General features: G+C 36.7%; 1 protein-coding gene across 4 annotated transcripts in view; it reads right to left on the bottom strand.

Annotated features, from left to right (window-relative positions):
• Positions 1 to 929: 929 nt before the first annotated feature.
• Extl2 (exostosin like glycosyltransferase 2) overlaps positions 930 to 14,613 on the bottom strand; it is a 20,019-nt gene continuing 6,335 nt past the window's right edge. For all 4 annotated transcript variants that reach the window (XM_010639081.1, XM_010639083.2, XM_010639082.1 and 1 more), the window contains 3 exons: positions 5,425 to 5,852; positions 4,738 to 4,808; positions 930 to 3,026 (listed from right to left, as the gene is read on the bottom strand). In XM_010639081.1, the coding sequence (XP_010637383.1) occupies positions 2,538 to 3,026; positions 4,738 to 4,808; positions 5,425 to 5,852 (988 nt within the window). In that variant the 3' untranslated portion in view covers positions 930 to 2,537. The remainder of the gene's footprint in view (positions 3,027 to 4,737; positions 4,809 to 5,424; positions 5,853 to 14,613) is intronic.

Below are 14,613 nucleotides of genomic sequence, written 5' to 3' on the forward strand. Positions count from 1 at the left end.
GACAAACACTTTCCTGTGTATCTCACCTGGTGTAAGGAGGCTTTTCTATGTGTGAGTGATGAGCTGTGGGATTGTCACACTTTATGATCAATACCTGATTAATACCCGACAGCTTTCAAAGCATTGTGCTCCGTTTTGTGCAAGCTGTGACAATTAATCCTGATATGTCAACGTCAATACATTAGGAAATGCCTAGCAGACTAGTAAAGCGCACTGGGTGTATCCGGTGTGCCATGCAGGCCTGGTCTTGGCTACTCATATAGTTCCTTTTTCTAGCACTGTTCCCTTGCTTTGCTTCCCAGGTGCCATAAAGATAAATTAATAAACTTTGCTCTTCCACATCCTTCTGCCATGATGTCTCTGCCTTGTAGCCTACCAAGCACGGAGCCTACTGAAACCATAAGCGAAATTAGACCTTTCCTCCAGGAAAGCTGTCGCTTTTATTCCTTAAAGAAGAAGAAAAAAACAAAAAAACCCTCAAAAACAAACAAAAAAAAAACCAAGGTAGGAAACTATTGTTACATAGATGAGGAAATTGAGGCTCAGAGTGGTCAATGAAATGTCTAGCAAGGTTCTGAGTCCAAAACGTTGTAACGGAAAAGTCTGCATGCATTTAACTGCTAAGCTCCACTGGTTCTCATAGGCATTTTTAAGTCTGAACATATCTTTTTTGGATCCCATATGGCAAGAATAAGAAATGTTTGCAGAAAGAGGATTTTATTAATTAATTTATGTCATGCTGAGGGCAAGTTTAAATGCAATAGGGAAAAGGAAATCTGGGAATATTTTCCCAATAGGAAAATTTCTCATGGAGAAAGCAGCTAATTTTTTTTTTTACTCGATTTTCAGCAATCTAAAGAGCATACAGAAATTTGTAAAAACATATGCCACAAAAAACAAGAGTCGGCTTAATCAATATGGAACACATAGATGGTTAAAGTTTTTTATTTATCAGATGAAATAACAAGGGGACAAAAAAATACTACCAAGGTTGGAGAGAGCAGATTCTTTACATTATCTACTTTGTGATGTTTCAAGTTTTTTCTTTATATGTCTATATTAAAACACACTCCATTATAAAAAAAGCAAAATACACTGAATGACACAATGACCTCGTAATTAGAACATAAACCATGGTGAATTTCTTATTCTCGCAGCTTTGCAATTTTGAGGCTGTATAGGCATAATGAAAACAGATGAGGACAGTAACTTCAATGAGAAGGAAGAGTGACGTGAAGAAAAAGTGGTAAGAGGTTTAATTAGGCATTCCTTGGGCCAGGGATTTGGCTCAGTGGTTCCAACTGCCTAGCAAGTACAAGGGCCTGAGTTTGATCCCTGGTACGCTCCCACGCGCCAAAAAAATTAGGCATTCCTTGCCACAGTGGCGGGTAAGGACTAAACATAGACACTACATAGACACTGGGTGGGACAGATACTAATTCATGTGACAGAGAGTGGGTAACCTTAACAATTAACTGATAAGGATCCTCTAAGGAATTCAGCTGGCTCGGTCATTTTTTCCTGTATCTATGTAACTGAAGTTTCATCATGATGCATAGTGTCTTAGATCTATTGGAAAAAAAAGTTCTGAAGGCAAGCATTTGTGTGTAATACACACAGCTGTTTAGTATATCCATGAGATAAACTACACTTTAAGAATAAAGATGCTTAAATATGAAGGGTTTAACTTCTGCTACTTCCTATTCTTTCAGAAGTTATTTTATATGTTTCTGAAACACATACTTTATGTAAAATATAAAAATAAACATATATTCTAAAGGTCAGATTCAGTGACAAAAGACAGTTAAACATTTACTCCTTGCTGCATGTAAGTTGCACATAAAAACCAAATGCTGCGAAGTTTTGGTGATCCATGCAGTAAATGGTCACAAAACTCAAGCAAACAATTAGATGTCATTTTGTATCCTAAAATTTACCCTCCCAGTCAAAATAGACTTGTCTACAAAAATAAAAGTACCAATGGTTGCATCTAAACCACGTTGGGCAGTAAATCTGGTTGGAAAGGCCACAAGGAAAACACTGTAGCTATGGATTTTCCTTGTTTTCACATGGGATGGAGATTTGTCTCCCCTCACATGGCTTTTCCCTGCACTGCAAGCTTTTCCTAGAGGCATTTCAGGCTTGAAATTAAAACAATCACTTTTAGTGAAAAAACTAAGAAATGCCTCTCTGGAGTTTCTGATCCTGGAAACAGCTTGCTCTAGGTCCTTAAGGCAAATGCCAGTAATCAAATAAATTGTTGAACAGTCTCAGGTTGTAAATCGTAAAATTTCTGACCAAGCAGTTAACCTTGGATGAAAACATGTTGAAGTCCTGCGTAGATTAAAACCAGCTTCTTTGTTCTTGAAGTTAATGCGACTTTCATACCCTAGAACTGCTGCATATTTTTTCTATTGTAGAAACTTCTGGACCAGATAAAAGCTCACGATGTTGCTTAAAAACAAAACTGATAGCATGGAGGAGCCATTCAAACACCAAGTAGCTTTCAGGATTTTTTTTTTTTTTTTTTTTGGCTTTCATAGTTTACTTTTGTGGTTGGCATATGGAAAACCAAATTGGGAAATCATAATGTTGGAGTATTTTAATGGCATGCTGTCGTAGATTTTAACAAGCTTATTTATACAATAAGACCGCTGCAGAAAGTGCTCAGCTCGATGCCACATTCCGGAATAGCCACTGTTGGTTTCTTTTTCCAAATTGACCATGTTTACAGGTTTCACAAATACCCCTGATGTCTTCCCAATGTGCTTGGCAATGATAAAATTCATGGCAATGTCATCACAGTTTTGGGTTTCATCTATTAAAGCATGGATGGCTGAAGGCTGTCTCTGAAAGAGTTCCAGATACTTGCTGCTGAAGAATGAGGCTCCAATCAGCACCATAGAGTACTGGTCACCATTTCCAAACCCTGGTGTTTGCAGTTCAAAACTTCCGTAACTATAAATACCTGATGAAGTAGAGACATGCTTTCTAGGAATAAATCCTACAATTTGATCAGGAAATTGCTGAAGAGAGGGGAAAAGAGAAATTAAGTGTGGCGTTTAAGCAGACAGTGAAAATGGACATTTATTACAGAGAGAATAAAACTGATTTGTCAACTTTTCCGTATTACCCATTTCTACATCTTAATCTCATCTACTTCCAGACAACTTCATAAATCTGTGAACGAAGTTTACAGGTCAAATTCTATCACAACTCAAACTGCTGAGAGGAAAAAAGCTCTAACCTTACACATGTTCTAATTTTAACATCATCTGACCTCAACAAAGAATCTAGTCTTTCAAAGTTTGCTGGGAGAGAAGTTGATTGCATGGATGCTATTTATTGTAAGAGATGAGATATAATGTGGTAATTTTGAAAAACTGTTCTAATCCCTTAAGAATATATAAAATTATAGTTCTGTATAATTTTACTGTTTTTCCATATTGATTGTAATGTTTCCGCAAGTCACTGTTGATTTTAAACATCATAAATACTTTTATATTTTTATCATTTTATTATTGAGGACAATGGGACAACTGTGTTGCTGAAGGAAAATGGGAGGTCAGGGAAGTACCATTCACTCCATCTGGAGAATGAGACATGTCAGGAAAAGGGGAAGCCCTGGAAATGGAAGCAATGGGCACGTGCAAAAGTGTACACAAACACCCATTTGATCTTGCTCCCTGCATCCCTCCAGTCATTATATATGCAGGGCATAGCTCGGATTCACCATGAGGAGCCAGATTATCTTGAGCAATACATTGAAACTGTTCTTGATAATCTGATGAATAAAGCCTCATATCAAATTTATATCTCTTTAATTATGGTTTACTAGAATTGTTCTAATTAGCCATAGTCCTTGTATTCTTCCTTCTACCGTCTTTACGTTTTGAGCAAACTCATCTTTTTAACCTTTCATAGAAATCTCACAGCTAAAGCATATTTTATTAGAACCTTCTGCCAGAGAAGCCTTAATTCACAGGGCTAGAAAAACTGCTGTGAACACTTACCATAAATACCTAATGTTGTTACATCCCGAGTAGTTAATGAAGAAGTTATTACAGTGCAGATTAGATCATTTATTGAGTAGCACGGTGTCTAATCATTTCACAGGGTTTCAGAGTATTTGCAATTCTTGTTTCAAGTAATTGTGTTGCAATTTTTGAAAGTCGGGTATTATTAATACATATCCAATAGGAAAGCTACTGAGCAATAAAGTCTATTTATCCAAGCTAGGATTCAGGGAAAAACAAACAAAAGGAAACCTGCCTACCACCACAGTCGTACATGCAGAATATTACTGCAGATAAACCACAGTCTTAGAACTAGGATTACATTTTGAGGAGACAATAGATACTTTCTTTTACAAAAAGTTATACCCAACAGTAATACAGAAATACATATTCATCAGAGACATCTATCTGTGGACTGTGAAAATACTACCCTGCATTCTAGCTTTTAGTTCACCAGATTATGTTTTCATTGTTCTCTAGAAGGTAATTCCAGTTCTCCTTCCCAATATATTAAAATATTAATTATAGATAAAAATATTATAACTTTGAGGTTGGTTTAACTAAGCTCAGGAAATCTTGACTAGTCTACACAAATTTTATCTACCTTTTACATAAATAAGTACAATGTTTTGAATAACTTCTCGTTTAAACCATGTTGGCCTGGTTAAGCACTAGATAAAACTCCATTCAGGTGGTTTCATAAAGGATATAGCAATATTACCTGCCAAACTGAGAAAGCAAAAACAAGGTCCTGGGCACTAATGAGGGTGTCATCATCTACCATTAATACCGCTGAAAGGAAATGAAAAAAAAAATTCATATTCAACAGTTTGAAAGGAAAAGTAGTTAAGGTACAGTTGTGTCTATAGAGATTGCAAATAAAGTTTCTAGTTAATTAGTAAATTAAGAGATGCATTAGAAGCTGGGCATGGTGGCACACTCCTGTAATCCAGTACTCAGGGGGCTGAAGCCGAAGGAAGTGAGTTCAGAGCCAGCCTGAACTACAAAAAAAGTTTATTGGAAAGATTTGTCTACTAGAAAACAAACTTTTAAACAAATTACAACCTCAAGAAACTTAGAAATGAGAAGTGACAAAAGAAATTAAGCTAAATGATTCATTACTGTTCTCTATAATACAATAATACAATAATTACAGCACTTCTTCCTTCTTTTTGCAATGTCAGCATCTTCGTTATTATAAGATTCATGCCATTTCCTCACCAATAAACTGACTGAGATCTTAGAAATTGTTCCTTAAGCTTTTCAAAGTGTGTTCTTAAGATTAACTTTCCCCTATCTTTCCAATATTTCCAACAGTGAGGACAAGCAGACAGTTGAAAACCCACACATTACTCCCAGTTCTGATGAGCCACAGCCCTTAGAGTCCCAGAACCCATGTTCAACTCACCATTGGTTTCAAGTTCAGGGAAGACCTGGAGACGATTTCTCATTCTGTTTGCTATTTGTTGTTTGAAGATCACAGGGACAGGGTGAGGCCCTAGAGAATTCCATAACTCATCTGGTCCCTTCTCCCCGACATTGTTCCACACCACAATCACTTTGTGCAGATGTGGTACTGCCTGATAATGATTTAAAAGTCTCAGTAAGAGATCTGTTCTATTGTATGTCTGCATGATAAGAGTAAAAGAATCCAAAGCAGACTTTCCCTGGGATTTTATTTCCCTACGCAAAGTAAGCATCTTGTCTTCTTTGATATTGGGAAGTAAACTGGTCAAAGCCCCAGCTACAAGTAGTAGCACAAGGATGACCACCAGAGAGAAACGAAGCACTCGAATCCCCATTACTCTCCCAGGAAGTTTGAAGACGTGGCAACACCTGGAACAGAAATGAGTATAAAATATAGAATATTAGCATTCTTGCCATTCACCATATTTTTTAATCACTATTTTTTTTTTCATGGAGAGAAATCAATCTCACTTTAGGTGATTCAAATTTACTTCTCCCTTGCTCTTCAAAAGGTGATCTAGTCTAAGAGATAAAAAGTATAGCCTAATATTCCTTTGCTTTTGGCCCTGTTTGTTGTGCAGTTGTGGACAAAAGATCTGATATAAACCAAAAAAGAATTAAGCATTCTAAAGTTTTACTTTATCACTAATAATCTAGATCTGAGATTATGTCTAAAACGCGATTGTATCTCCCTTAGTAATACATTAATTTTAAATTTATATTTTGGTAGCATATTTTTTCCACACATATAATCATACACAGCTGTAAGATGTGAAGCAGGTAACTGGTAACAAGCAGCAGCAAATAATTTTGGTGGATGTAAGACTCAGCAGGCCTTGCACTGTGTGTTTTACAGACTGTATTAGGCATTTACTCATTCACAAAATCAAACAGATATTGAGCACTTGTGACAGGCACTGTTCTCAGTTTTATACACAGAGCAATTGAATAAGCGAGTGTCTGGTGCTAGTATCAGAGAAGACAGGGAGAGACAGATAAACAAACTCAAAAGATTATTTAGGTGATAAGTAAGGGCCAGCTTATGAAGGGACCTGACAACCTCAACAAGTATACAGATTTTATTCTCCATGGGATGGAAAGCCATTCAAGAGTTTTGATTAGGAGAATATTGTTTTAATTAAAAATCATTATTCTAATTTGAAAGTTTAGATGCTTACAAAGATCAAGTAACTTCCCCAAGATTATTAATCAATTTATATAATGAAGCTAGAATTTATATCAGGAAAATTTGGCCTCAGAGCACAGGGTACTCACCACTATGGGCTGTGTTGTGCTACCTGGTTTCAAAGCCAGGCTGAACTGAGGTCAGGCTCTTGAGTTTCTGAAGCTCCCTACTTGCAGTACAGATCACAAGCTACTGTACTTTCCTCCTAATATTCAAGGATCTTCCACAGTTGGCCATAAAACAGCAGTGAACAAATAACTGATAAAGCATGGCATAGACATTCATAGGTCAAAATACTTTTTCTAAGCAAACTTTTCAGTCTTGTATGTGTGAAAAGGTTGAATCTTAGTTTGATGAGACCTAGAACTGATTACTGGCTTCCACACAACTGTATTTCTATGCTTACTGACTCCTGCTATAGCGCCATCATCCTTCAACTGTTTGTTTTTAATTCTTTTGTTATTTCTGCTTCTGATTCGATTACTTACTTCTCCACAAGTCTCCATTACGCTTCTGTACATGTCCTTATTTATTCTGGCAACTGCTTAACTTGCCCATTTTAGTTTGACATGACTGCAGCCATCTTAAATTGTAAGTGCAATGATTTCACCAGGGTAAGAGTAGTAGTTTTTCCTTGCAGCTTCCCAGCATGTCAGAAGTAGACAAAACCATCTCAGTGCTATGTGGAGCCACAGAACCAAGCACACGCAAGCAAGGGAAAAACTGCTCATAGTGTCTTGGTATCGTCATTGTCCCAGCAGCTCTAAGTTTTTAACAGTCCAGGTTTAAAGAGCAATGTTACCTTGACAGAAAGCTTTCTGGAGAATTTTAAGGCTATTCTTTCCTGGACTTTTCTAGTTTGTTCCATTAAAAAGGCAATTCTGTGTTCCCTGGCCTATCATGGGTTCACTCTAAGATATGAATAAAACAGAGTATTTCTGAAGTAACCTCAGCTTTACTATGATTATTTTTCAAGGACAGTAATCTAAGGCTTTAGAGTGCAACGTTTTCATTTTATGTACCCTCTTACTAAGACACCCCATACTGTTAATATAATCAACTAAAGACAAACCATATGAATTAATCATCTTGACACAGACTTGAAAATCCTTTCAATAATGAATCAAAAGCATCTCATTTTCAGTTCTGCATAAAAATGGCCAGTTATAGGGGCTGGGGATTTAGCTCAGTGGTTCTGCAGCCTGCCTCTCAAGCATAAGGTCCCGAGTTCGATCCCCAGTTTAAAAAAAAAAAAAGTTATAAACACTCAGAGTAAAGAGCATTGTGACAAGTGCATCAAAGTATTCTAGAGCAAGATCACCATATTCAGATGAGAAGGAATAGAGTATTGTACAACTTATTAGAAACAAGTATTGCTAGTCTCTAAAATAGACAATAATTTACTATGTATCAATTTAGTCTAGAAAAGTAATGAAGATTAATTACTACACCTTACTGGAAATATAGGTTAAAGACACTCACAAGTAACAGCTCCAATTTTATGTATACTTTGAAGTAGTGTATTCCTTGTACCCATTATAGAAACTTTCTCTTTCAGATAGCTTCTAATCCCCTACTTTACCTCAATCAGAAAGGTTTCCAGAAATATGAATAATTTATGTCTTTAGAAACATTATTTTAAATACTTCACTTGGCATTTATTAAATATGGTAGTCCAATAAAATTATGCAAATTTTTGGCTTGCACAGAGAGCAAGCACATCAGAGACTGTAGTACAAGTGATACAAAAGAAAAGTGAGGTCTAGAACTCTATTGCAGTTCCATCAGAAACAACTTTAGTAAACTTGGGAGAGTAATGATTACACCTATATTTCAGTTTAGAGCTTTTTTTCTTTTCTAGAGAATCTATCATCTAATTCATAGATTTGAGCTTTGAATGGAAGATACAAGGACACATGTGGATGACATCTTACTTAAAAAGAACCAAGATATTTAGGCATCTCCTAGTTCTCTTGTTCTCAATTCCTAAATTTTCCTTTAAAAATTTTTCAAAGTATATGTATATATCCTGTCTCATTCCAAAGAGGAGCTGATAGCTTGTAGTCTGTTCTTTTTCTGCCCATCTTTCATCCCTATAAGTAGCATTTAACTTCGATAAACACTGTAAACATCAGCAAAACAAAGTAAGAATCCTTCCTTTTTTTTTATTACATGTACCTCAGTTCACAAACTTAATTTGTTTTGCACGATTCTGGAAAAGACAGCCATGTTCATGTTCACGCAGAAAGACGGCATTGGTCATGTTTATCACCCAATGCAGAGTTCGCAAAGAAAAAAAAATTTTGCCAGTTGCTCCTGTTTGTGAACCAAACTGTTCACAAACAAAAGTGATCATGAACCAAGGTACCACTACACCTAAAAAATAAGATTTCTCAATGATATATATTTTTTGGTATCTATTTTAAATTACTAGTTCTTCAAAGGTAGAGAGCACATCTTTTTAGTTATTTAATTATACAATATTATTTCAGCATCTTCCACACTAAAGGTTTTCACCTACGAAGTTGTGTTCTCCAGGGAAAAAGCAAAGTGTAGAGATATTTTGACTACAAGAACTCAAAGGGAAACACTACTGGTATCTAGTAGGTAGATGTCCGAGATGCTGCTAAACACCCTAAATGCGTGGGACAGCCACCGAAGCACAGGCTTATCATATCAATAACGGCAAGGTTGGGAAACTCTGCTCTACACATTAGTTATCTAAGACACCCCTGAATCTGACAGGCAGGTAGCCTCTGAAAACCCTACTGTCATTTGTTATATTAGAGTTGTAAGGGACAAAAACTTGTCTCTAAAACTGCCTCAACATTTCCATCTCGCTATATAGACACATAAACTCGGAACTGGAAGAGACCACAGAGCTTTCCTAAGCCAGCTTCCCTAGGTCACAGAGGAACTCAAGATCCAAGGATAAGGAACTGCCTAATGGTCATGTAGCTACATCAGGCTAATCAGCAGCAGAGCCAGGGCACACAGTCAGTCCATGACTCTTTCCACGTGTTGCAGTAAATTCTGCAAAGACATGTCAAAACATAAATACTTAAGATTGTCACTCTGGTACCTGCAAGATAATATAAAAATTAATATGTTGCATTTTGGAATTTTGTATAGCTTTAATGAGATTTCAAGTATCATAAAATTCACCCATAGAATTTGGTGGTTTTTAATATATTCAAGAGTTTTGGAAACATCATCACAATTTATAAACACTTTTAACTCCCCTAAAAGAAATTCAGATCCAATAGCAGTCACTTCCTTTTCTACTCTCCCTGACCACCAACCTCTAATCTAGCCCCAGAAAGTCATGAATTTACTTTTGTTTCAATAGCTTTTTCCTATGCAGCACATTTCCTAAGACTATAATCATACAATCTACGGCCATTATTTCTGGGTTTTACATTAGCAAAAGTTTTTCAAGGTTCACATACATTGCAGCACAGATGGGTACCTCTACTTTTTTGCTATTTCATTGTATAGATAATGTAACATTTTATGTTTTCATCAGTTGCTGGATATTTGTTTCCACACTTTGGCTGTTATGAATACTAGTGCTGTGAAGATTCATGAACAAATGTTTATGTGAATATATATTATTTCTCTGCAAAAATGTCTAGGTGTGGAATTGCTGGATCCTTGTATCAGGAGTATTTAAATACCTGAGAACTGAAAGAGCATTTTGGAAGAGCATTACTTGAAATTATAAGAAATTTTCTTAAATGTGGTGCTATGGCTTGTATCCAGATATCCCCCCAATATGAGAAAATGAAAAAATGGAAAAAAGATTTTATAAATACGGAGGGGAGGAGGGGAGTGAAGGGAGGGCAGGGGTATGGGGAAAAAATGAGAACCAAGACCTATCGTGTAAAGGTAGAAGATCCTAATGATGAATGTAGTTGTACTGTATACCTAAAATGGACCAATAAACTCAACGAGGAAAAATAAATAAGATATCCCCCCAAAGTCTCGTGTTGTCATGGGTGGGGCCTTTTGGGAGGTGGCTGGATCTAGAGTACGTACTGCTGGGATCGAGGATGTGATGCAATGCTAGGATTACAGCAGCCCTATCCTGGATATGAGTGCTAACTGCCCTAATGGTGGGTAGCCTGGATAGGATATGAGGGACACGTCTTACGGTGGCTTGTTGCCTGGTCCTTCCTTGCTGCTTCACCACATTCTGCCTGCCAAGCACTATTTCTCCTGATCCCTGTCTGCCATGCCGACCTGCCTTGGAGCCAGCCAACTATGAAATGAAACCTCTACAAACTGTGAACTAAATAAACCTTTCCTTCTTTTAACTTTGGGTGTTGAGTATTTTGTTTCAGCAGTGAGAAAGGTAACTAAGACATGTGGACATTAGATAGAATAAGAAATAAATACTACATAGTCTATGAATCAACATTTACACATTCTTTTTCATGTGGTCTTTAAATGATAAGGTAATTTGAGTTTTCAAATGCCTGCTGTTTGCTGTTTTACAATACCTAGCAAACTTCCCTAGAAGTTACACTGTTGAAGAATTCTTTCGCAGTTTCTTCAGACAGCAAGAGAAACAATTATCCAGAGAGAAGCTGTAAACAAATATGCCAGACATAGCACGAATACTGTACTGTATCCCTAAAATGTACCAATAAACTCAATTAAAGATGAAAAAAAAATAGTAGTTGAGTCATCTGGCTTATAAGGTAGTAAAGCGATGAACAGCTTGGCATCATACAATGAGAAGCCATCTTCATTTTGACACCACAGATAGTAGAAGAATGTTAACTATTCTGCCATCTCACTGAGGTTTGCCAGATACTGTGCACTGTTTCTTCTGTGTCTCCTCCTCTAAGATATGGACTTGCCTAGAATGATGATTATATATAATACAGATGCTCAGAAAAGGGCCTTCAGCTGCCAGGAGCTAGAATCATTCTAAGATGGGAGTGCAATGGTCAATTCAGAACCTGCGCTTTCCTTCTATGAACACACAAAATGACAGCTGGAAGAAACAGCTGTACAACTGAGGAGCAGTTTCTCACCAGGCTTAATGCATACAGATGACATATTGTTCAAAGGAAGGCAAAAGGGCACAAGCGCCAAATTCAAAAAGGACCTTGCCCTTGCTGGTACCTCCGTAAGTTTCCATGTATTGGCACGTGCATTTACCTACAAGCAATTCTCTCTCCATCTGACAAATTCCTGCTCATGAACCTTTCAAATATCACCTATCCTCGAAGAGATTCCCTCACCTCTTTCCATCTTCAGAGCTTCTATGAACTCTGAACACAGTGCTACCATCCTAGAACTTGTTTCCAGATGTTGCAACTGTGCCTCTATTCTTTTAAGGTCTGCATGTATCCTGAGAGTAGTTCCTGCCAGTCTTTATAAACCAGAACAGGGTCTGGCTCGTTTTTTTAAGACTACTGGTAGCTAAACAGAGTAAGGAATCTATATTTAAATTACCCTAACTTTTACAATGGATACTTAACATTTTATTTTATTCCCACGTTTGCAGTACATAATGTTTACATTCCTATGAGTTGGTACATGTACATAAAACATCATAATTCCTTTTTTCATCCCTTCCTCTCCCCTTCCTAACACCTCGTATTTCTTGACCTCTTTCCTGTTTACAAAAGATCTCTCCCTACTTCCTATATATTTGATTTTGCTCTTTATATTTTGGGTTTCTCATGTAAGAGAAATCATGTGATATTTAGGCTTTGTTTACTTCTCTTAACTTTATGGTTTTCAAGGTAAATCCATTTTCATACAAATGACTCGTTTGTCTTTATGGCCTAGGAATCCTCTACTGTGTGAAGACCACATTTTAAAAAATCAGTTTATCTGTTGTTGGGCATATCAGCTGCTCTTAGGATTTAACTACTATGAATTGTGCTGCTATAAATGTGGGTATGGATGTATCACTATGTCTTTTGGGAGATACCTATCTAGCTGGGTCAAACGGAATTTGTAGGTTTAGTTTGTTTTTTAATTTGTGGTCTTTTTTGGTACCAGGAACTTCTGAACCTAGGTCCTCAAGCTTACTAGGCAGGTGCTGCCATGCTGAGCATGTACATCCCTGACCCCCTAGTTATAGTTTTTTAAGGAATCTCCATATTGATTTCCACAGTAGCTGTACTACTTTACAGTTCTACCAACAACATAGAAGAGGTCCTATCTTTCCAGCTTTCATCATTATTTGCTTTCTTGATGATGGCCACTTTTTTCCTGGGGTAAGATAGAATCTCAATGTTTTAATTTGTATTTCTCTAATTCCAGAAATGTTGCACATTTCTTCAGGTATTTATTGGCCATTTGTACTTCTGTGGTGTGTTTTTTTCATTTCACGTACCCATTTTTTGACTGGGTCTTTTATTTTTTGGGGGAGGGGGTCTAACTTTTTGGAGACGTGTACATAGTCTAGATTATTAGTCCTCTGAGGAACACCTGGCAGATTTTTCTCCTTTCTATACGATGTCTTTTGCTATCAGTTATTTCTTTTGCTGTGCAGAAGCTTTTTAATTTGATATGATCCCCATTTATTGATTCCTGATACTATTTCCTGTGCAATTACAGCTCTGTTCATAAAGTCCTTACCTATGCCTGCAACAAGAGTTTTCTCTATTTTAAGTAAGTTAAGTGTTTCTGTCTTAACATTTAGTTCTTTGATCCATTTTGATTTTAGTTTAGTACATGGTGAGAAATACGGGTCTAGTTCAATCTTCTGCATGTGGATATATTCTTCACTGAAATATCTTTGAACATCACTCTTTCAATGGAAGTTCTTCAGCGAATGAACCTATTTGCTTGGGGGGAGAAATCATCCTTTGTTAAGATATCATCATCCGGGGGCCGGGTATTTAGCTCAGTGGCACAACGCCTGCTTCCCAAATGCAAGGTCCTGAGTTCAATCCCTGGTACCAGGAAAAAAAAAAAAAGACAATATCATCCTTGTGAATGCTTAGGGGATAATAATATGAAACTGTATTACATAATTAGACAGGCAGCATAAATATTTTAAATGGACAAAAATGACCTACTTGGTTGACCAATGAAAATGTGGTTTGAGTCCTAAAAGTGGCAAAACTACAGACTAGGGGTGGCAAACCCATGCCACACATGCTACGGCTAACCTATTTTTTTTTTATCACTGAAAGCTCTAAAAGGTTCACCATCACTGCTATAGGCTTTAGAATAATTGTCAGAAAAAGTATACTAAGTCAGTTCCCTGTTGCTAATATAGTATGCCTTTTCCATTAATTTTTTTTCTCTCCAAGTACAGAGGGTTGAACCCAAGGTTTTCACACTGAGCCATATCCCCAAACCTTTTTTTTCTTTGCAATATTTTTATTCTTTGAGACAAGGTCTCATTAAGTTGCCCATACAAGACTTAAAGTTAAAATCCTGCCTCAGCCTCCCACAGTGTTGATAGTAGGTGTGTCCCACTACACCTAGTTTTCATTAAGTTTTAAGCAGCATAATTTAGAATTTACTTAACTAAAAAATACTGAATACCAGAAATAGTACATAAAAGGTCATTTTTCTTCACAAATATTTTCCAGGTGCTACACAGTATTCTGGAAAGAGTTTTAAGGATTTCACCTATGCCCTGGAAATTTGATCTTTTCACTGTTATTTTAGAAATGTCATGTAGCTCTTCTCATTTTCTACCAATTCTATTCTCACCTTCCTAAATGATTTTCTCTTAACTGTTTTTTTCCTAGACCCCTATCTACTTTTACAAGATTCTTCTAAATACATCAAAATCATTTAAATTATTTTGTGTTAATATAGAAAAAAAGGCACGTGGGCCGGGGATTTAGGTCAGTGGTTCAGTGGCCTGCCTTGCAAGCGCAAGGACCAGAGTTCAATCCCCGGTACCGAAAACAAAACAAACAAAAAAAAAAAAAAAAAAAAAAAAAAAAAAAAACACAAAAG

This window comes from Fukomys damarensis, unplaced genomic scaffold (genome assembly GCF_012274545.1).
Source record: "Fukomys damarensis isolate Sample0158 unplaced genomic scaffold, DMR_v1.0_HiC HiC_scaffold_33, whole genome shotgun sequence".
In the NCBI taxonomy this organism is placed as follows: Eukaryota; Metazoa; Chordata; class Mammalia; order Rodentia; family Bathyergidae; genus Fukomys; species Fukomys damarensis.